The 23,216-nt window shown below is 53.7% G+C and overlaps 1 protein-coding gene across 4 annotated transcripts in view; it reads right to left on the reverse strand.

Moving 5' to 3' along the window:
* Window positions 1-23,216, reverse strand: part of SH3PXD2A (SH3 and PX domains 2A) — a 248,259-nt gene that overhangs the window by 27,331 nt on the left and 197,712 nt on the right. For all 4 annotated transcript variants that reach the window (XM_055560250.1, XM_055560251.1, XM_055560252.1 and 1 more), the window contains one exon: window positions 903-1,016. In XM_055560250.1, the coding sequence (XP_055416225.1) occupies window positions 903-1,016 (114 nt within the window). The remainder of the gene's footprint in view (window positions 1-902; window positions 1,017-23,216) is intronic.

Genomic DNA, 23,216 nt, shown 5'->3' on the forward strand with positions numbered 1-23,216 from the left:
CTGCTTATTTTGGCTTGGGTAGTGTGGAGTGGGGGTGGGGAGGGGCAGGCTTGGAGGTGGCCTGAGCCCTGGGTGGCGGGCATCCATCCCCCTGGCTCTCAGAGGTGCCCAACTGGACGATCCTCACTGACCGTTAGGGCAAGCACTCCTGCTGCCAGAACAAGGGAGGTTTGGAAGTCACCAGGAGCAGGCAGACTTGCTGGGCTCTGGCAGCCTGCTCTGGGGAATACCCAAGTCCACTGGACAGGCTGAGCAGGCCAGTGCTGGCTGCGGGGGAGGGGCAGCCTCTTGGAAATGCAACGGAGAAAATCCCAGAAAGAACTCTTGAGGCCAGAACTAATCAGGGAGGCTGATGGTGCAAGGGTTGAAGCCACCCCTGGGTTCCGGCAACACAGAAAAACGACTCCCCCACCTGCCCACCATGTCCGCACCCTGGGCTGGGCTAACAGGTGCCGGAAGGGGAGGCCTCCGAGCAGACTGTGAACAGCAGAAGTGCCGTGCACACAGCCCCTTTGGGGTTGTCCCTGCCACAGAGAGCACAGTGCGGGATGGGGGAGGCAAAGGTGATCTCGGTAGGGACCCCCAGAAGAATCTAGGGCTTCTGGGGGGAGAGGGAGCTGTAGGGGATGAGCCCTAAGACTGTTATCCCCAGTCTCTGACCCAAAGTTGTCAAAACCTGAGACCCAGACCCTAGGAGAATCTCCAATCTAGTTTGAGTCCCATCCAGGACCAGAGAGGACAGACCTGGATAGGAGGTGAGCTTGTGGGCTGGCCCCAGGGAGATGGGCCCCAGGGAAAGTAGGGGAACCATGATCCAGTATTTTTAGAGTTTCTGATGGTCTTAGGGAGAAGGGTGGGAAAGCTGTATCACCACCCCGCCCCTTGAACCTGCAGGCCCTTACCTTCTCCAGTCTTGGAGGTGTTGATATCTGAGTCGTCCCGAGTACCATTCTGGGCCTCCAGGTAGGTGGCAGGGACCCAGCCCTGCTCCTCAGAGGTGCTCACGAACCACCAGCCTGCGGCAGGAATAAGAAAGAGTGCAGCCATGAGAGTCAGCGGATGGCCGAGGTGGGGAGGGGGCCAGGACAAGGAGGAAGGAGCAGAGGAGGGCAGAGCACAGAGCCACACGGCCCGGGGCCCCAGCAAATGCCTGGCCCACATCCAGCCTCCTGGAGCCCAGGTTCCTGGCTGAGGAAGGAGAGACCAACACAGTCACTGAGAAGAGGGGGCCTGATGGACCGCAACCCATCCACACAAACGTGTGATACATCTGAAAATGAAATGGACACAGTGATATGCCCTATACATGAAAGTCACCTTGCGGGAAAGGTCAAGGGGGCTCCAGCCAAACACAGAGACCACGTAGGGTCTTTCAAGCCCACTAGGACCACCAGTGTGGCCTGGAGCTTGACCATTTTCTCTGGTTTAATGATACCTGGCAGTAAAAAGGCCTCACAAAAACATTCTCACGGTCATTGCTCCCACTTGCGGGTCAGTGGTAATTCCACATCGGTGCTGCTCACAGCTGCCTTCAGTGTGTTGACAACTCCATCACAGTAAGTGGGCACTGCACCCTTGAGTGACCCTCGACGGTCATGGCCAAGTGATAGCAGTACATTCACTTTCTCTCCCAATTGTTGGCTCATTCATTCATCATTCAGACAAAAGCTGAGCCAAATACTCCAAACTCTGAAGCTCTGGCACTCCACTGTCTTTCATTCCTTCCCAGGAGGTACTTTTCACAGGAGCCTGTCTCTGCTCGCCTCCCATTCTGATTCTTCCCTGCCTCCAAAGCCATCTGGCACTGACGCTCTTTTCTGTCTGTGACAGAGCTCACTCACCATTTCCAAATCTGGACTGCAACCTTTCAAGAGACTCCAGGGCTCCTCCCTAGGCAGCACACTGAGGCCCCATCACTGCCGACAGCAGTGAGCGGCTACCCAAGGAGGGGGCACATGGGGACCTCCAGGCTCTCCCCGCTGGGCTTAGCACTGGGAGGTGGAGAAGGCTGCCTGGGGGCTGCTATGGCAACAGTGGAGAGGGGCAGAAGACAACAGTCCCACCCCTGCACAGGACCTCACACCAGGGTCATCACTTAGGTCTTCAACTTCCAGTGCTCCGGGTCACAGGGCTTATAGCACACATCCTGTGGTCTAGTCTTGAAGGCCCACTGCACCCTACCCTTTCCAAGAAATTCCACAACACTCTGCACGCAGCTCTGCAAAGCTTGTGATCCGCCATGACATCTGTATGATACTGTAACATCGGATACAGTCCTTGTTCGTCTGTCCACACCCACAGAATGTCCAGCACCGAGAGTGGACCCTAAGTAGAACTCGGGACTCTGGGTGATTAGGATGTCCATGGAGGTCATCAGTTGTACTGAATGGACCTCTCTGGTGGGGGATGTTGACGAGGACAGGGCAAGCTGCTTGCGTGTGGGGGGACAGATGTATATGGGACCCCTCCCACTCAATTTTCTTTGACTTAAACTGCTCTAAAAACAAAAACAAAGTCTTAAGGAAAAGAAAAAGTTTCAGACAAGGGTTTGGACTTCTGAGGCCCAGCCCTTAGCTGGGTCACTGCCCCGGGGGACTCAGGGTGGAAGCCTTCATTCTCTCTGTGCCAGATTCAGGTCAATTCCCGCGCCCCTCACCCAAGGGGGATGGGTGTGGGCCATGTGCACACTCCGGGCCTACCCACCCGGGCAGCACTGCCATCCTCCCTAGGGCCCTGGCCATAGCCGCGTGGCTGCTCAGGAGGCTGTGGCTGAGAGACCCCAAAGCAGCCAGAAGGCATGGGCTTTCAGGGGTCTCTGCCTGGGGTGGCTTCTCCCCTTCTCTCAGGCTGTGGGGGAACTTTCAGGAACCCCGACTGTTCCTGCCAATAGGCCCCAAGCCCAGTGTTCTTTCCCAGAGTCTGACTGGACGTCACAAGGCTGCCCACCTCACAGACGTTCCCACCCTATGGCTCTGCCTCCTTGACCACAGGAGTGGGCGCATCTGGCCAACTGTGTTCCGACGGGCCTATCACCTCCCCAGACACTGTAACGGTTCACAGGCTTCTCCAGGAATGGACATGGGTGCACTGGCGACCTGAACCCTAAGTCCCACATTAACCAGGAATCACAGGGGTGTGGGGAAGAGACGTCCTAAGAGTTAAGTCAATAAAGCCAAATCGGGCAATGGAAAAGTCAGTCCCGATGACCATCACTTGACCCTGGGGCACAGAGGTGCTAAAGCTAGGCCGCCCTCATTACAGTGAGCCAGCGACCTTCCTGTGCTGTTCAAATGGGCCAGAGAGGGTTTCACACACACACTTAGTCAGCGGGGTTCAAAACAGAAGGTCTGCCATCATGACTCAAGTTTGGAGAACAAAACCCAAGTCCGCTGGGCACCTGCTACCACAGACCTCAGCGGGGAAGGATGGAGACCTCCGAGTCACTCTTGGTAAGCAGTCCTTCCCCAACCAAACGCCCCCTCACAGGACTAACCCCCAAGAGACCAGAAGAACAGTCATCACAGTCCCCAACCTGGAGTCATTTGGGGAGGGTCTGGAAGGCTGAGGCTCTCACATGCCTGCCCAGGTCCAGGTCCAACAACAAAAGTTCACAGGCTTTGGTCACCACACCCTCTAGACCCTCGTCAAACTGTGTCCAGGGAGATGAAAGACCAGTTCCAGCCCCCAGAACCAAGCCAAGTCCCAGAAGGCCAAGGTAGTGCCCTGAAGGCCTAGCCTCAAAGGGAAGCCCTTCTTCCCAGAAGAGGACTTCCCAGGATGGGCTCAGGGATCTTACGGTCATCAGACAGAACAGGGAATGTGTCTGGAGGAACAAAAGAGCTTGGATACGTGTGTCTCCTTGAGGATTTTCTCAGATCTCTCCATGCCCAGCCCCTCCCAGCCTCTTTCTCTATACCAAGCTGTGTCCATTGCCCACTCCACCCACTAAAACAACCTACTTGCTGTCTCAGTGGCAGCATAGTCCCTCCTTTTCTGTGTGAGCCCACGGCTTCCCAGGAAAGCAAGGAACTTGGCAGTCTCCTGGATGGCTGGGCTGACTGTCTTCTAAGCTTTCTATTTCAGGACTCTGGGCCCCAAAGGCATCCTCAGCAGAGGTGAAGGAGGCAAGCTCCTCCACAGGCACCAGGAGGACTTGTGGGGGTTCCTCCATCAGTCTCATCAGAGTTTGTCTGTGTTCTCGCCTGTGAGTCTTCGAGCCTGCTGACCTCCTGGCGTCCTCTCTCCCAACCTCCCCCCATGGCAATTTCCAGACCAAAGCCCAGTGTGGACTTTTCTCATTGACTCCAAGGGCTTTACAGTCCCAGAATTTAGGGTGCTTCTCTGCTGGTGGCATCATTTCCCCTCCCGCCCAACTTCACCCTTCGAGAACCTTCCATGTACTTTCTGCTCCCTCCCTTCCCCCAGGAGCCTGGGATCTGGGGTGGAGGGACGGATCTGGATTTGTCTGTGTGGAGTGTCTCCCCAGGGCAGGGCCTGCCTCCTACTTCTGCCTGGCATAAGCCTGGCACTCAGGGCAAGCTGGGCAGGGATTTGCTGAGGGGCTGAGCATGTGGCTGAGGTGCCCAGTGGACAGGAAGGCGTGATGCTCTGTGCCTCACACTGCTGGGTGCCCCTGGGATGTGCCAGCACTGTCTCTCTGAGTCCTTTCGACCTCAAAACCTCTGCTGTATGCCAGGTTTCTGTGGAGCCTGGGCACACCACTGGCAGACTGTGATCATCTCACCCCGGGGCAGCAACTTAGAGTCCTATCACCTGCTGCACCCCAGGACGTGGGGCTGAGACTCTCCTCTTCCTCACAGCTCTGAGGTCCTGCCAACCTTACCTGAGAATACTCCAGCCCTGACACATGCAGAGCTGGGCTGTGTGGCTCTGAGTCCCAGGTCCCTCCTGCAGCAGACCCTGCAGAGAAGAGCCTGCCACTGGACAGGCTCAGCCACTGCCCACGAAGCAGAGATGGACAGGCTGTCACCACCCAGGCAGGTGTTGACTGAACATGGGCAGGGGTGCCCACCCAGCTCCACGCAGACCCCCCGGGAGCCCTGGCACGAATCACACAGTTGGGCCTGTGGGGGTGGCTCCTTGGGCCTGCGCCTACCAATGGCTGTTGGCAGGCCTCTCCCAGACGCCAGCAGCTGCAACCGGGGCCCCTGACCAAAGTCACTGTGTCTTCACCATGGAGCAGTTAGAGCCTGAGCCACCCTGCGTGCAGCCCAGCTGGCCAAGACGGCTCAGGTGTCAGCCAGCCCGCAGGCATCCCCGGCTCCCCTCTAGTGCACACCGTGTTCTCGCTCCTGCAGAGGGGCACAGTGGCAGGCAGGCTGTGTCCACATACACATGCATGGGTGGGTACCTGTGTGCGTGGAACAGAGGTGCGTCTATACATGTATCACGCGATGATGACAGCCAGGTGCTGAGAAGAGCACGCTGTGTCAGGAGCTAACATTACACACGTCACTTGGTTTCATCTTCAAGGACCCTGTGAAATAACTTACCGTCGTCACTATCCCCACTTTACAGATGTGGAAACTGAGGCAGAAGAAATCACAACCAGAAGGAGGCAGAGTTGGGCTCAGAACCAGGCCCAGCTTCAGGACCCATATTCTCACCACCGCAGAAGCGGGCCAGGTGCACCTCTGTGCCACGCACAAGGGTAGCAGTGACCCCTTGACGACAAGTGTCCCCGAACACGGAAGCTTTACACATGTGCCGCCTGTGAGTCTGTCCACATCGCTGAGTATGTGCTTTCTGTGCATACACCATGAGTAGAGTCTCAGGTTTGAGTGTCTATGTCTACACGTGAGGACCCTCTGGGGATAGAGGGTAATAACTGGGAGTCTGGAGTCAGAAAGACTCAAATTCAGCTGGAGTGCCTTGTACTGAGATGCTCCCCAGTTGGGGCAAAGGAGGACTACTATGTCCATCCACTCTTTTGAATGGGAAACTGCAAACTGATGTCCAGGAGCCCTGAGAGAGGAGCACTCAGATGCTGGATGTTCAGGAGAAGCCCCCAGGCTGGGGCAGTCCCTTCTGGGGTCCCCAGGCTGGGACAATCAATCATCTGGAAGAATCTAGAACTGGCCAAGCCCCCAAGCACCACCTCACCCTGGCCTCTCCTTCTGTGAGGGCCACGTATCTACAGTGCCAGAGAAGAAAGGACTTCAGCCAGGCCGGCCTACAGGCCAGGACCCAGCCCTCTCCAGGAGGCAAAGGCCCAGAGAGAACAGCAATGTCACCTGTTACAGCAGCCGACCTGCTTGGTAGGACTCACTGAAGCCCACTTCACCATGGCCAGGAGTGGAGGGCGAGAGAAGGCAGAGCCTGGCAGGCCTGGCCAGCACCTCCAGCTCAGGGTGGGGCAGGGAGACCCTCAGCCCAAGTAGGAGAAAGCTCAGGTCCAGAAGTCAGTCTCTCCCTCTGTCCAGGCTAAGCATAATCTTTAGCTGTTTGGTCACTTTCAAAGCCCTTTCAAACGGACTCTAATTGAGGCTTCCTAGGGGTGGCACTGGGGGAGGGGTGGAATGGTGGGGGGCAAGAAACTTAAGAGTCGACAGATTCTCTCTCTCATGAAACACACACACACACACACACACACACACACACGAGTCAGAGATGCAGACAGACAGACGGAAGGGATGGCAGGACCTGGGTGACGGGTGAGGGACGGGGGCTTCAGCCTCTCTAGAAGGGACCTGAGCCTGGCCAAGGGGCGGCAGGAAGTGGCGGGCACCCCCAGGCCACTGCTGTCCCCAGGGTGACCAGGCCACAATGGTCTCCTTAATGAGAGTGGATAATGAGCTCATTAGGGCCAGAGGAGGCCAGCTGCACACAATTAGGACATTAATAAAGCCTTCTGAGGTCACTCACAGCTCAGCCTGGGACAAAACAGCTGCTGGGGGCGGGGGACCCTGCTCCCTTCCTCTCCCTCTGAAACTCCCTCTGTCCTTCAAGGTGCGGTCCCCCATGAAGTCTCCCCACCCTTCCCATCCTGCTCACCCCAGGACTCAGTCCACAGGCACCTCTTATGGCCCCTCTTCTAAGACAGACCTCAGTTTGAATCCTGGCTTCACCTTGTGCTCACTGGTGACCAGGAATAGGTCTGACCTCCTTGGGCCTTATCACACCAGGGCAGTACGAGCTGCCCAGAGGGATGCCTGGCATCCTGTGGTGCCCTTGGTGTATTGGGGACACGTGGTGCACTCAACAACCAGCCTTTACTGAGCGCCTTGTATGTGCTAGGCCTTGTTCCAGGCACGGGGATGCTGCAGAGAACAACCGCACTCAGGATGCAGGCTCTCCTTCCCCATCTGCCCCTGAATAGCACCCAGGATGGGTGCAAACACAACCTGTGCACTGGTGCTGTGGCCAGCGAGGGGGCTTGGCTGCCTCCCATCTGCCCTGGGTGCCCACTTGGAGGGTAGCGGGCAAGACGAGACAGGTGTTTGGAACACAGGAGCTTTTAGGTGACCTCTGAGCCTTGCCTTTCCCTTCCCTCCAGGTCCTTCACATGGTCTAACCCACAGCTGGCATCTGTGGAGTGCTGCTGCATGCCAGGCCTTCTTGGAGGGTTTCCGCATCCATGGCAGGAAGGAGGTGATGGAGCTAGCAGCAGAGGCAGAGTCCAGGCCTCACACACCTGCCTCCGTTCTCTGTGTACAGCCTCAGGCTCTGGCCCCCTTGTGAGACCGAAATGTCCGGGCACTCTCCTATTCTTTCCTTGGAGTGGTTTGGAGAAGAGAAGGAAGAATTTGGGGCTACTTGGTGGTAGATGGAGGGAGATGCTGAGGAGGAAGGGAGCTGAAGGGGGCCTGGCCAGGCACATTTCACCAGCCCTGCCCATCTGGCCACACTACAACTGGCACGAGGCTGAGACCCAAGGGACCACTTCTGCCCTGATGCCCTTCCCATGACCTTCTGCCTGAGAGCGAGCCTTCTGTCTGAGAGCGAGCAGAGACGTGGGAAACGCAGGCTGTCCATGGCATGCTGTGCCTTTAAGAACAACGAAAGGCAGCCACCCTGGGCCAGGCCTCCCCTGGTCAGAAGGCTCTGTCACTGCGGCCTGTTGCCAAGACACACTCCAGCTCTCAGCACGTGGCCTCCGCGGTCCAAAGCAAACAGGAACGGGTGGGAGCCCTCCCCCCGGCCGGTCCCTCCCAGTGTACCCCCACAGCCCCTGCCTTCCTACCTGACCTGTTCTTCTCGTCCCACCTCTGACACCCACCCCCTTCTCTGTTGCCTATGGCCTCCCCCTCCCCCAGAGGGGGCTCTCAGGCCACGAGGGCCCCAGAACCTTCCCTGGGCGCCTGAGGCCTGAATTCCAAGACCATTAGCACAGGCTGCTACGTCACTGTTTGGAAGGCTCTGTGGAGTCTGTGGCAAGAAGACAGCGAGAGCTGGGCCACTGCCACCCCGCCCCCAACCCTGCTCCAGCCTGCCCACCCCACTGGATGGGCCCAAAAGCCCAGCACTGGGTCCGGGCAGGCCAAGGGGGTGCGCTCTAAAATGACGGCTAGAGAAGAACCACGGCTCGAAGCAAGGGCTCTAGAGTGAGGTTGCCTGGGTTCAGATCCCAGCTCCGCTGTTTATTAGCAATCACCTCAATTTCCTCATCTGTAAAATGGACCTACGGTACACTTACATCTCACTGTGTTTGTGCGTGAATAAATCTATGAAAAGCATTCAGAACAGTGCCGGGTGCCTAGCAAGATGCACTGAAGAGCTATTACTAAAGCTTAAGTAGACACTATGGTGAATTTTAAAGAACCAAGACCTCAAGGATTGGTGTCATGGTGGGCAGGGAGGCAGGTGGTCTTAGGTGTCTGGAGTCTCATAGAAAGAGAGCCTCTTGGTGTCACTGTCATTTGGCCTCAACCTTAGAAAGTTTCTACTGAAGGTCTCGTTCTGTGCTTGGCATGGGTTGGGGACAGGGAGGGGGACCCAGGCTGCCCCATGCCATAGATACAGTGCTGGCTGATGCACCATTTGAAGAAACTGTAGATACCAGAGATGAAACTGAGTAGTCAGGAAGAACACTTAGAAGACAGGAGGCCTGAACTGAACCTCAGATTAAGTCTGGAGGGAAGGAGCGGGGGGAAGATGGAAACCTGGTGGAAGGAACAGGACAGGCAGGCGATGCGAGTCCACGTGGCCCTCACCAGTAATATTCACCATGCTTCATGGTGGGAATTTTTCCAGACAACAGTGCAAGGGGCAATCGCCTTCATCTCTGTCCTCCATCCACTCATGGAGCACTGCTGTGTGAGCCGTGGCCAGAGGTTCCTGAACAGAAGGTGGCTCAGGAGGACAGGAGATGCAAAAAGGCATTTTTCTAATATGATTATGAACAATGCAGATGGTGGGTGAGACATGGCTCCGAACAGAGGAGGAGGGTGTGGACCTCTCAGAACCAGCATGGAAAGGTTCAAGTCTCACAGGTGGACCCCTGAAAGAGGGCTCAGGACAGCAAAAGGGTTATTTCCCCTGCTGCTCCAGGCAAGAGGTGGAATAAGAAAGAGGAGGTTTCGAGAGACTGAGCAAGGGTGCAGACCTCGGGGCTCTCTGGGGAAGAGGGTATGAAGAGCACGTGTCCGAGGCTCAGCCCCACATGGAGATGGAGACGGCATAGACAGCTGCCCTCTGTGAGCTCTCAGCCGGCCGAGAACCTTCCAGGCCACTGTAAGCAACCTGGGAAGCCATGGAGGTGGGAGCAAGGCCAGAGCACACAGAGTCAGCCATGATCTCAACACTCATAGCAGAAGGCAGATTCCAGAGTAGAGGCGACCTCAACGAAGGGAAATCTGGGTTCCCTGAGGGGTGGTTGCAGAGCAGTTCTGGGCATGACCAAGGCAGCACTGAGCAGAAACAACAGGAAAGATGGGGCCAAGACCACATGGGATTCTGATCAGATGTGAATGCTGGCCTGAGGGTCTGGGAAACGTCAGAGCTGAGCCACCCAGACCTTGGTGCTCTCATGGTCTGGCTGCGGGGCTGCAGGGCTGCAGTAGTAGATCACAGCTGATAGCTGACCACAGAGGTTACATCCAGAGAGGATCTGACGGCTTACTGGTTACACCCACTGGGAACCTGTGCCATTGGATGTTTTAATCAGTCATAGTATGAAGACAGAAGCTGTGTTGGCCGCACCGTCTCATTTAGTAAAAGTGGTGCCAGGATCAGGAGCCAAAACAGATCTCAACAGATGGTAATGATAGGTCAAATCTGACAAGATGAAAAGTATTATAGTAAGTGGAGAGACGAAAGGACATGGCTTAGAACAGTGGTCTTATAACTCGCTATCTAAACTTTCTGGAGTACATGGGAGAATTATTCATCATTATACCAAATATTAGGTGCCAACTGGGAGTGTCTCGGGCACTTGGGTTGTATGGGTCACCCTACTTGGCAGCGAGGATGAGAAGGGTCCTGGCGTTTGGAATAGGGTAGAGAGTGCGCCTGTGAAATCCTAGGCTGCACTAGGGTTAGGAAGCACCTGGACTGGGTGACTTACCAGACGCCTAGTTTACAAGGAGCAGTCCAGGATTGGTCCTCAGGCCTGACTCTTGGCGCAGCATCCCCTCGGCTCAGTTTAAAAATGACTCTTTGTCGCAACTTTGCAGAAGGAGGCCAACGCCGCCTGCTTTTTTCATTAGGTCCCCTAAATCTCCATCTGACAGATGAACCAGGAAACCAGCCCTTTCATCTGCTTCTCCTCCATTCTGTCGGTCTCCACCAAGTGGACCCAGCTCTCAGAAGAGTCATGGGCGTGGCTTTCCCCCTCTTGCCATGCCCTGAGGTGGGGGCTAACAGGCAGATTTCTGCCTCTGTCTCTAGGTAGCTCTCCCTCACCCTCTCAGAGCCCACCCAGCTGACAGAGCTTTCTGGCACAAGATCTCATCTGAGGTCTTTGCCAGGAGAGAGTGACTTTGGATCAGCATTTCTCAAACCTCAGATATTTCCACACCACTGGCTGACTTTGGCCATATCTTAGAACTACGTATACTGTGGTTCACATAGTAAATATATATTTAAAGCAGTTCCCCCCTCTTTTTTTAACTTCAAGAAAATAATTTGTTTAGGAAACTTCAGATTGCCACCATGAATAAACAATTAGGACCACTGGTCCCAACCATGAAATTACAGAGAACAAAACAAGAGAGTAAATTTGAGTTGTTGCTGTGACTGAAGAGGCCACACCTAGAGACTGCTTCCTTTTTGTTACAGAAGGAGATTTGTGAGAGAGTCAGAGTTGACCATCGAGCTGAGGTAAATCAGGCTTGTCAGAGAAACAAAACAAGATGAAGGTTTTTTTTTCGCATGTGTTGCGGCACATACTGCCTCTCTGTGTCGTCTAAAGGCATCCCATGTGCCATGGTGCTGTGTGGGTGACATTTCTAAGAAAAAGACTGTAGGCTGGAATGATACTTGGTCATCCAAAACGGCTGGCGAAAGACAGTGACGTGTTCTCACTAGTGAGATGAGGACATTAAGTAGCATGGACTTACCAGGGTTGTGCTGGGGAATCAGAAAGAAAGGAATAGGGGCCACCTAGCAATGTGTCTGCTGTGTGTATGTGGATATCCAGCTTGGAGGAAAAAGCTGAGGGAACCCTCTGTATCTGTTACACCAGTCATTTCAAATATAAGGGGTTGTTTTTATTCTTTTAACTAGTTTACTCCAAGACGAAGTATACATGAGTGAGTTTGTATACTTTCCCCCTTTTCTCTCTTGGCTAAAAGCAGAGGCTTCTTGGTCCCAGAACGGAATTGGTTTCAACTAAAAGCCTTAGATGGACAACCATCCCCTCCCTTCTAGCTGAGTTCAGCCCCTCTTGAACTGGCGCAAAAAATAAAAGACAGGGGCAATTTCAACTTTAAAGACCATGTCCATAAACAAGACAAACCCACTCCGCAATTTGTCTAGGGCATCCCTCCCTCCAAACCCTGCTTCTTCAATTTCTGGGGAATTTTAAATAGAGGTCTTACAAAAACCCGCACCGCCTGACGTCAACAGCTCTCTGACAACGTGGATTCTTCCACGCGGTGTGGGGAGCAGCTGCCGCGAATGCTGGCACTTTTCCAGGCTTCTTTCCCAGTTGGAATCTGGGAGCCACTGGTGCTGCCCTAGGATACTGGGAGAAGAAAGGTACCAGGCGGTGTCCTGCCTGGGGACCTGTAACTGTTTCCCAAACTTCGGGCATTACAAAGTAGCAGTGCCTGTATCTGGGTCGCACAGTTGTGTCTGATTCTTTGCCTGCCAGGCTTCTCTGTCCATGGGTTTTCCTGGCAAGAATACTGGAGTGGATAGCCTTTTCCTTCTCCAGGGGCTCTTCCTGACCCAGGGATAGAATCTCTCTCTCCTGCATCGCAGGTGGATTCTTTTATTGCTGAGCCATGAGGGAAGCCCTATAGAGCAGCGGGCATGCAGTTAATCTGAATAACCCCTGTGCCACTATTTTTTGTTTTTTTTTTTTTTTACAAAAAAACAAACAAAAAATATGTTTCCAAAAACCACTTACTTATGTTACGCTAAATGGAAAACTTGTATCCCTTGGCACAGATAGAACATAGCTGAAAAAATACAATGAAACAACAAGGCTATGGATTTCCAGCAAGATACTAAGGCACATTCTGGCTAACACACTGAGACTGGGGCTAGAATTTCCCTTGGTCAAACAAATAGCAGCAGCAAGTTTCAGCCACACCGAAGCCCCACATGGAAGCTTTCCTCAATGTGGAGTGAAATAACTGAAAGGAAATCAGCTTCTCCTGATGGGATTCAATGCCATTTAATGCTGGGTCTGCCGCTCACTTATAGGACCCACTCTCTGGGAAACACTGATCTTACAGAGGAGCCTTGGGTTAAGGATATGCAGCCCCTTGATTTATATCCAAGCTCAGCCACTAGCAAGCTTTGTGGTCTTGTGAAAGTCACCCAGTTTCCTCTTCTGAAATACGGGAACGAAGGCCTCTGCCCTACCTAGCCTTGCATAGCTATGCTGAGGAAGAGATGGGAAACAGGCTTTGAAAAGTCTCTGGATTGTAGGTGGATGGGGGTGGAGGGGGTCATTATTCTGAGCAGGTTGAGGAACTTGATGGACTCCTAACTTCCTCCTGCCCCCCACTCCCAGATGCAACTCACTGCCCAGACTGGATGGTGGCCCATCCCTGTCTGTTAGAGAAAAGAATAGGAAAATGTCACTTAACAATATTCCTGCACAGTAAACCTTCCCAATAGCCACATGGACTTAAAAATATTATCATCATTTTATAGATATGGGAATTGAGGAGCAAAACGGTTACATACAGCTACTCAGTGGCACAGTGGGATCTGAACACAAGCCTTTCGTGTGGTCTAGAAGGAAAGGCCCTCCATCATGCTTCTTTGTGCATACCCAGCAGAGCTCAGAAGCCCCAGATACTATGGTCTTTCTGATCCATCGCTGCCCAGGCCTCATCTTTCAAAACCATTGCCTTTGTGAAGCTCCTGTGACTCTCTGTGAGCTTGCCTTCTGCTCTCCTGCCCTCATGCTCTCCCTGCACCCTGACCTTGGGTTTGGGTTGGCTGTCAGGCCAGCTAGACCAAGAGCTCCTTGAGGACAAAGGCCACGTCTTGCTCATCTTGGTATCTGTTGAGCCCCTGCCTGGCTCAGTGTTTGACAAAGAAGGGACTCGGGGAGCAGATATTGAACACGAAATGCAGTAACAAGATGGGCATAAGGCTTCCTTCACCTTGCCTGGCTTCTCCCTCCACACTAGCCCCCCTGCTTCCCTCAGCCTCAGTCTCTCTGAGTCCAGCCCCTGGGGTCAGCACTGGGCATTTGCTCTACAACTCCCATCCCTCTGGCCTGGCATCTTCTGCCAACTGGAGTCCAGTGCAGTTCTTCAGCCCCTGGGCAGTGTTCCTTCCTCTGGTCCCTTAAACTAGGGAGGTGCCTCTGATTCACAGTTCACCTGGAGGGATTTACCCACAGGGACCTGAGGCCAGGAGATTTCTGTTGCTCGTAGCATAGTGCCCAGGATCACCCAGGAAGCTCACTCCGCCACCCATGAGCTCTCATAGTCCGCTGTGTGTGAGCACAGCACCTGATTGGGCTATTTTCATTTGGGCCTCTCCCCTCACAGGAATGGAAAAGCCAAGCTCAGGGAGGTCCCACAAGCCCAGCACCAGGGACAAGCCCACACCCTGGGTGAGGTTTCTGGAAGAATGCAGAGGGAATTCTATGAACCAACAGCCCCTTCAAATTCAAAGCAGTTTCATGGGCTGGCTGCAGGCCTCCACTGGGACTCTTGGAGCCACGGTATCTCACACAGGGAACACACTGCCCTTTTCCACGGTGGGCGCAACTCATGGGGGCGCCTCTGGAAAGGGCAGCCCCAGAGCCCTGCCACATCCAACCCTCAGAGGATGGGTGGGGAAAGCTGCTAAGTCGCGTCAGTCATGTCTGACTCTGTGCGACCCCATAGACGGCAGCCTACAAGGCTCCGCCATCCCTGGGATTCTCCAGGCAAGAACACTGGAGTGGGTTGCCATTTCCTTCTCCAATGAAAGCTACTCAGAGGAAATAGCTTCCCCCACCATGGTGCTTCTGCCCGAGGGAACCGCAGGAGATTAACCAAGAGGCAGCAGAGTGTACAGGGAAGAAGCTAGCTGTCTGAACTCTCTGGGCTTTCCTACCTGTGAAACAGAAGTCCTGCCACTGGAGCTTTCCAGGGCAAGGGTGGTGACCACACAGTGGACGGGGTCTGGCTCACTGTTTGATATACAGGAGGAGCTTCAACCATTCCCTTCTTGCCTTTCCCAGAGTTTCTGACATCAACGGTCTCCAAAAAGCAGAACTAGGTTTAAGTTGAGGTTGGAATACCCTGGGCATGGGATGACCATCCTGAGCCCTAGTTGGGTTTGTGTAATTTAGGAAGGTTCTCTCCTTGAGTTGGGCTTCCCAAGGGCTCAGTGGTAATAAAGCCTGCCAATGCAGGAGATGTAAGTTTGATCTCTGGGTCGGCAAGATCCCCTGGAGGAGGAAATGGCAACCCACTCTAGTATTTCTGCCTGGAAAAATCCCATGGACAGAGGAGCCTGACAGGCTATAGTCCATGGGGTCACAAAGAGTCAGACACTGAGTGACTGAGAGTACACAAATACCATCTCCTTGAGCTTCTCCTACCTCAGGGCACCATCTTGTCTTCTTAGTTTCTATGAAATGAGGTCCAGTACGGCTCCTGTCCCAATCCAAGGAGAAAAGGCCACACCCCTAGTTCAGCTGCCTCAGAGACTGCCTGAGGCCAACTGTCTCATTCTAGTCTCACCAGTTACAATGATTGGTCAGTCAGTAGTGACTGACATCCATGGGCACCAATCAAGGAGACTCCATTTCTGCCCTGTCACTCTCTGGTGCCTCAGCCCCCAACCCCTAAGGGCAGGAGTCTGCAGAGTTACACTCTGCCCGCTTTTACACCAGCAATCCCAGTCCCCTCCTTTCCCTTGAGACTGAAGGCTCCATGACTGGGGATCAAGCCGTCCTTGATGATCTCTATGCCTCAGTGTGTGGCACACAGCAGGAGTTAAGTTGGGGAATGAAACAATGCCTCATCTCTAGCCCCTGACAACACACTCACTTAATTGCATGGTTTGGTTCTCCCCACTCTGAATGGGCTTCCCTAGTGGCTCAGATGGTAAAGACTCTGCCTGCAATGCAGGAGACCCTAATTCGATCCCTGGGTTGGGAGGATCCCCTGTAGAAGGAAATGGTAATCCACTCCAGTATTCCTGCCTGGAGAATTCCATGGACAGAGGAGACTGGTGGGCTATAATCCATGGGGGTCGCAAAGAATCGGACATGACTGAGCGACTAACACATGCACTTTGAGAGCCTGCCTATGATCAACACCCCACCACAGTCAGCAGCAAGATTCCGGTACCTTACGGCAGAGAGACAGAGAGGAAGCTAGGAAGTCACTGACCGAGCCTGCCCTCCTGGCTTCTATGAGGTCATCCCACCACCACAGGGCCCTTGAGGAGAGACTGTTTTAGAAGTGGTTCTAAGGTGGGGAGGCCTGGATGGAACAGATGTCTGGGTGTTGAGGTGGGCCTTGAAGAGTTCCGCACTCCCAACCTCCCTTAAATATGTCTTTGCCCTGCCAGGCCCAAGTCAGCACAGCTGAGTCTGAGCCCTCGGCCATGGCAGGCTCTAACTTCACTCCCCAGGAAGTGAGCAATATCATCATCAGCTCCTGTTCCCCAACCCTGGACTGTCCCTTAGCCTAGAATGTGGGTGTCTCCAACCCTGTTCTCTGTCCTGGTCTCTGGATCAGAGTTCCAAGCAAACCTGGCTCTGAATCCATCCAGGCGGTGGAGGGATGGCGCCATGGGGGCTGAGAGATCAGGGTATGGAGGGCAGGCTGGAATCTTCCTCCCGGCTACTACATCAGCAATGATAAAATACTCTGGCCCCAACAAAAGCAGAGGCCTTTTGAGTCCAAAGAGGGGAGTTTGTGTCAGCTGTGTAGTGAGACCTGGGACGCAGGACTGGAGTGGAAGCAGAAGAGTGGAGTGAAGCCTTCATTGGGGAGGTGCTACAGCAGGAGCCCTGGCTGCTCCCTCCCCTGGTGTGAAGCCCTGCTGAACAGGCTGGCTTCTTCTCTGTCCTCCAGGGAACAACCAATTACAATCCCTATCTTAAGTCTTAAACTCAAAAGTCAGTCATAGAAGTTAGAAGTATATTGGAAATATAAATTGGGAAATAAATCCATAAGGGCATATTAATTCTTCAAAAGGGATAATTTTGACTGTCACCCATCTCATTGGCATCTGGGAAGGACAGCTTTCAGTGACGTGGGACAGCTGCTATAACTAGGAATGTTTGGCCTTTTTAAATATGAAGCAAGAGAGTGAAAAAACAACGTCACTTAGGAACAATTTTAATAAAATGATGAAGGTCTTAGATGTGCTCCAATCAACTCTTAGTGAAACGCAATGAAGTAGTGTTGTTTAAGGGGAATGGTGAATAAGCAAAAACATTTGTGAACAGGCTAGACTAGTAATTCAAACATCACAACTCTGTTGGCAAGGAGGTTCAGGTGTTTGCCAACTCCGGTCTTGCTCCCATTACCAAGGCCAGGGGAAGCATGCCCGACAGGGTCAGTGCTCCTGGTTTAGTATTATTTATGCCCAAGTGTGAAGGAGTTGATCTGGTTCTTGCCAAAGGGGTGCTGGGTGAGGCAAGGGGCGGGGCTTCCCAGGGCTAGGTGGGTCCAGAGGGGGCGAGAGCCCCATTATTTTGTTATCTTTACAGGCTGGTCAGAGTCTGCTCCAATGTGCTAAGCCATTTTCATTATATCCCCACCCCACTGTGCCAGGTACATGGTAGATATGCAGAATACACCAGCTTAAACATGCAGAAGGGTCAAGACACTTGGCTGGTACGCAAGATGGAGGCAAGGATGCCCCAGGTAGACAAAAAAGACTCAGGGGAAGTGGACTTCTCTAACTCATCACCTCAAAATGAACTGGGCTAGGCAAACCCCTGCCCCCAGACAAGTGGAGGCTGGTGGAAGCCTCCTATGCTGGGCCTTCAGGACTCTGCACTGGCTTGAATTTTGGCCTCTCTTTTTAAGTCCCAGAGCGATCGATTTCACAGGTCTCGTTTAACTTGAGAAGGATGGGGGAGGAGGGGCAGGGAAAACTGCATTCTTCCCCTTCAAAGCCAAGAGTCCAAAGTAATACTTCTGGTGGTAACTGATCCCGGCCTGTTTGTGATTACAGCCCCTTGCTCGCTTTCTGGCAGAAGGGCCTTGGAGCCCCACAGCACGGCTGATGGGGACAGACACCCTCGCTCACTTGGATAATCTTGTCCTCGTCTGACATGACCAAAAGCGTCTTTCAGCCACTCTGCTTTCAGCAGTTCCCCAAGGCAACTCTTCAAAACATCACTTTATTTTAAAAAGGGGAGGGGAGAAGCCACCCCTAACCCCTATCATGAAATTCCACAACACTAATCATATTCCTTCTGTTACCAGCACCAGCCTGGAAAACACAGCAGCACCAGCTGCCTCATTGGCTGATGCAAATTAAAGGACAGAGGGAGGCTCACGAGTGGACAATCTTCCTCCTTTGCTTATCCCCTCCCTTTTATCAGTGGAGAACACACACACACACACACACACACACACACACACACGCACACACGCACACACACACTCCCCTTTTGCTGTCATAGCACAGAAGTGGCTTAGCAAAGCTCAAGACTATTTCTCAGCTGTTCTTTCTCCGGAAATTTAATCTGTGGAGCATTTGGCCTCACAAAACCCATTCCAAAGGTGTGCAGGAGCCCACGGGCCCTGTGATCATCATTACAATCCCAGGGATGTTTGTAGCCAATGACCCATTTGGCTGCTTGGAGAGCTGGCTGAAAGTTGCCAACATGGTCAGATTCCCCTTGCTTGCTCCCTCTAAGCTGAAACTGGCTTTTTTTTTTTTGGAGCCCCATGGCTTAGAGGGGATCTCAGGAGTCCTGGCACTATGGAGATGAATGGGCTGCTTCCTGCCTGGCTTTGTAAAAGTGCAATGGTCACAGGGAACAGGGAAGCCTGGTGTCTGGAAAGCAGCCGTGCCCACTGTCTTCACTCCTAACCACAGGTGAGGAAAGGTGATGCTCAAGAGGAGGAGCAGCTTGCCTAAGATCACCTGGTTAGTGGGTGGCTCAACTTGGAACCTAGACTGACTGAGATTGACTTTTACACAAAGCTTGTCATTCCTCCCACGAGGGCACACGGCTGCTCTGCCCATTGAGATGACACCCTGAGCATGGTGTCAAGTGGCAACCCGCTGACCCAATGCCTTGAGCAAGAAGCAGGAGGCTGGAATTGGCAGAAAGCCCCCCACCCCAGGTGCCAGGAGGTCACTTGGCCAGGCCGGGGGCTGGGGTGGGGGGAGGCCTGTGGCCAACACTGCCGTCACTGGCACAGGGATGAGGTCCCAGGCTGTCCTGATTGCAGCAGCTCAACATTCTGCCTCAATCGAAAGATGGTGAGCCTGCTGAGCAGAGAGGAGGCTGGGGCTTTTGTGAGGGCGCTGGTTAGAAGTACAGAAAACAAATAAGAAAAGACAGAGTGTCCAGAAACACCAGGAGTGGAGGCCCGGCCAACCTCAACAGAGACCCCACCACCTTCCTGTGGGGAGGGAGGGACCTAAAGGATGGGGAAGGCAGCACTTTGGGCTGGAGCGGCAGCAGTGGGGAGGTGGGGAATGGGGGGCACCAGGGAACACAGCCAGCCAGTGGGATAGCCCCACCTGGGTCCCGAGAAGTGGTGTTGCTGAAAGGGGGTGTTTGCCTTCATGCTGAGGCATCTGAAGGTGACCTTGCTGGGGGGACAGCACCTTGTCTGAAAAATGAGCCTGTCTGAACGCAGGTGGTTGGGGAGGATACAAGGAAAGAGGTCTCCCTCTTGGGCCTGCCTCTGCTCTCTGTGTCCTGGCTCCAGCTGTAGCAGCAGGCTGAGGGGTCCAGGGTGGGGAGCTGAAGAGCCCGCTCACCTCCTCCTTCACCTGGGGGACAGGCTGGGCCCCAGTCCATGAGTGGGTGGGTGGTGAGGCCTCGAAGGTGCCAGGAGATGCCAGTGTGCCTCAGAGACAGCTACCTTGGCACCTGCGGTCCCTGGCCCATGCAGCAGACCTGCCACAAACTCCATGGGACTCTGGGCAAATGACGTCAGGCCTCCATTCCCCCTCTGTCAAAGGGAGGTTTGGGCAGATAGTCAGAAATGTCTCCTGCAGCTTGTCTCCTTCTCTTGACATTTGAGGTCCTTGAGACCCGCAATACATCCCCTCAGCCTGTTTATCACTTAGGGGATGTCTCCTCTCTGGCAGCCCCAGAGCCTGGCCAGATCTCCCTTGTCTGTGCCACCGCCATACCTCACACATGCTGTTTACTCAGCTTGAGCACTTTTCTCCTTCAGCTCCTTGTTCATGGCCTGCTTCCTCCAGCCATGACCACCCACCCCAGACGCTACCCCATCTCTGAAGCTGGAGCAGACCCTGCCTTATGGTCCCACTCTCCCAGCCCCTCAGTAGCACTGGCCCCAGTGGCACTGGGCTTTCTGCCTCACGTGTGGAGGTGCACTGTCAATATCATAGGCTGACTGCATCCAGGCCTTTACCCTGAGGGAAGAGAAAGCCCTAGAACACCGTCTATGGGGAAGACAGGGATGGCTGCTTCTTCTCAACTGCTGCACCCAGTGCTGGGCAAACAGTAGGTGCCCTGCATGTGTGGACTGAATGAGCAAACCGCATCCTACAGATGCAGTCCTTGCATATAAGAGGTCATTCAGACAGTGCTGAGACCACTGAGGGGAAGGAGGTGGGATGGAGCTCTTCACTGGGTCATGAGGAGTTGGGGAAAGGGCCAGGGTAGGTCTATTTATTCTGACAAAGGGACGGCAGAGCAGGTTGGGGTCCTGACAAGCATGGCTCAGGCACAGTTCAGGCTCAGCTCTCATGCCCTTAGTCCTGGTAAGCAGATCTCCAGGGAGACCGTAAGTGCCCTTGATCCATCCCCCCATCCAGTCCAGCCCCACCTCATGGACCTGGCAGAGCCAAATGCCAGAACACTCACAACTCTTCTGCAGGAAACCGGGCCAGCAAACATCCCTTCCCTTTCATATTCCCTCCACCCCACGCCTTGGCCTTGCTCCTACCCCAGCTGGGGCTTCAACGGGACTGACCTCTGCTCTCCTGCTCTCTGTGGCCTGAAGAATTCACACAGCAAAGAGCTCTGGGGCTTGGCTTTTCAAAGAAGTAAAATCCACAAGGAAGAGAAACGCAAACATCCAGATTTCCCAACACTGGATAAACAGCAGTGGATTAGTGTGGCAACCTGGGCCCGACCTCCCAGCCATGCAACCTCTGGGCAAGTCACTGACCCACTCTGGGCTTCAATTTCCACCTGAAAAGGAGCGGATGCCAACATCTACCATTCTTCTTTCTAAGGTGTTATACAAACACAGGGTTTTATGTCTTATAAAACATAAACTATTCTGATTCATACACAGGTCACCTTGAAAAATGTCCCAAATCCACCACTAGCTGGCATAAGTGGACACTTGCTCCCCAGGAGGGCCTGACATCCCCGATCACACCCTCTTCCCCAGACGAGTCTTCCCCAGAGAACAGACACACAGGCTTTAGAGCACTTAGGATATCCCTTAAACACTAAGGTTCTGGGACACAGGGATCCAAGGGTGGCCCGTGGCAATGCCGACAGGCCAGACAGAACAGCAGAGAGGGCCCTGCAACCACAGCCCACTGGCTCAGAGACCCCCTCAAGGTGCGCTCACTTCGTGGACAATCCCTGGCAGACTCCTCCTCCAAGTCTGGCTTTCTCTCACCTCTCACGATGCCTGGGCCATTCCCCCACCATCTAGTCCAATAACAGCTCAGGCAGGCAGATGCATTTTAGCCTGAGGCTGAGAGGTGCCTGACTAAGAAGGGAACGTGGAGCCAGGGCTGAGACAATTAAATGAAACCCTCCTCCTGAGAGCTCCATAAAGCATGTTCCAAACATAAAGTTGGGGGTTACATGAGCCAGCAGCTTCTCTCCACTTCCTGGCATTTGACAGCTCAGCTCCCAATGAACACTGGCTTCCACCAGGCTTCCCAACTGGGCTAACTGGGTCACCCTGCTGTTCCTCCACAGTGAGGCCAGGGAGTCCAGGTCAGCATCGGGAACCCAGAGGATGAGATTACAGAATCTGAAAAGATGCTGAGAGAGATGAGAGTGGCTAGTCGGGCAAACCTCACATCTACCAGAGTGATTACTAAAAGCCCAACTGCAGGAAATAAACAGGTACTATGATAATGATTAATCAGAGGAAGGAGGTGATAGAGTGTGGCTGGGAAAGGCCTCTCTGAAGAGGTGCTGGTGGAGCTGAGATGCTTGGAGCTTGGAGAATAGAGGAAGAATTAGCAGCAAGGCACTTTGGGGGTAAGAACAAGGGTAGCAATTTTTAAATCCAAATTCCCTGAGGTCCCTAACAAATTATATCCCAGAAAGTGCTACAGTGAAGTCTATTTTAATTTAAGAATACAGGAAAGCTGCGGAGGGATCTTTGTCTTGCACTTCAGCAGGACTGTCACTTCTCCTGGGGACAAAGCCCAGTGTGAGAGTGTGTGTGTGTGTGTGTGTGTGTGTGTGAGAGTGTGTGTGTGTGTGTGTGTGTGTGTGTGTGTGTTGGGGGTGGACGGAGGGTCTCCAGTGTTGCCCGTTCCCCAGGCATCTGGGCCAGGATATGTCTGGGGAGCGGGGGCAGCAGCCACACCGCAAGACTCCCACCAAGTGAGTGGTGGTCACTACCCCTAGAACAGCATGCCTTGGCCTGCTACCACGTGGCTTCTCCTCCTTCTCTGACCTCACTCACTGCTTCTCCCCCAAAGTGCCTTGCTTCTAATTCTTCCTCCATTCTCCAGGCTCCAAGCATTCTCAGCTCCACCGGCACCTCTTCAGAGAGGCCTTTCCCAGCCACACTCTATCACCTCCTTCCTCTGATTCATCGTTATCATAGTGCCCATTTATTTCCTGCACTGCACTTATCAAAATCTAGACTTATTTTCCTTTTTCACATGTGACTGTTTCTCTAGCACATGTAAGCCCTGTAAGTGTGGGACTCTGTTGGCCTCTGTCACTTCTGAGCACCACTCTGGAACTTAGCCAAGTAGTATGGACTCAGTGATGACTGATCACCTGAAGACCAGCCTTGTTGGGCTCTGGGCAGTGTGTGGTTCAACTGGTCCCTTGCTGTTCAAACCCAGAAAAGCAGCCTTTGAGATGCGGGTGAGAGGACTCAGTGCGATCTTGCTTTCTCTCCGCTCCACTCCCCTACAAAACGCGGGTAGCTAAGTGTTGCTGTGGGGCTGAGGCTGGGATGAGCTGGTGTCACTCTGGCACTTTCAGCTGGGTTTCCAAGGTCACCATGGATCCACATCTTTTGTTCAGAAATGTCTACTCAAGGAAAGGCTGTGGGACATGATTGGTCATAGAGCCAATGTGAGGTCAGGGTGACTGGCCACTCCACCTGCCCAACCTGAACAGATGGAGGTGAGACAGGGAGCGCCCAGGGGCCCACTGCTCCACCCAGCCACCTGGCAGCTGGCTGGCAGCCCTTAGTGCTGGCAAGCCCCTGGATGCCTCCCTGACAACAGCCAGTGTA

This window comes from Bubalus kerabau, chromosome 22 (genome assembly GCF_029407905.1).
Source record: "Bubalus kerabau isolate K-KA32 ecotype Philippines breed swamp buffalo chromosome 22, PCC_UOA_SB_1v2, whole genome shotgun sequence".
NCBI classification, from domain to species: Eukaryota; Metazoa; Chordata; class Mammalia; order Artiodactyla; family Bovidae; genus Bubalus; species Bubalus kerabau.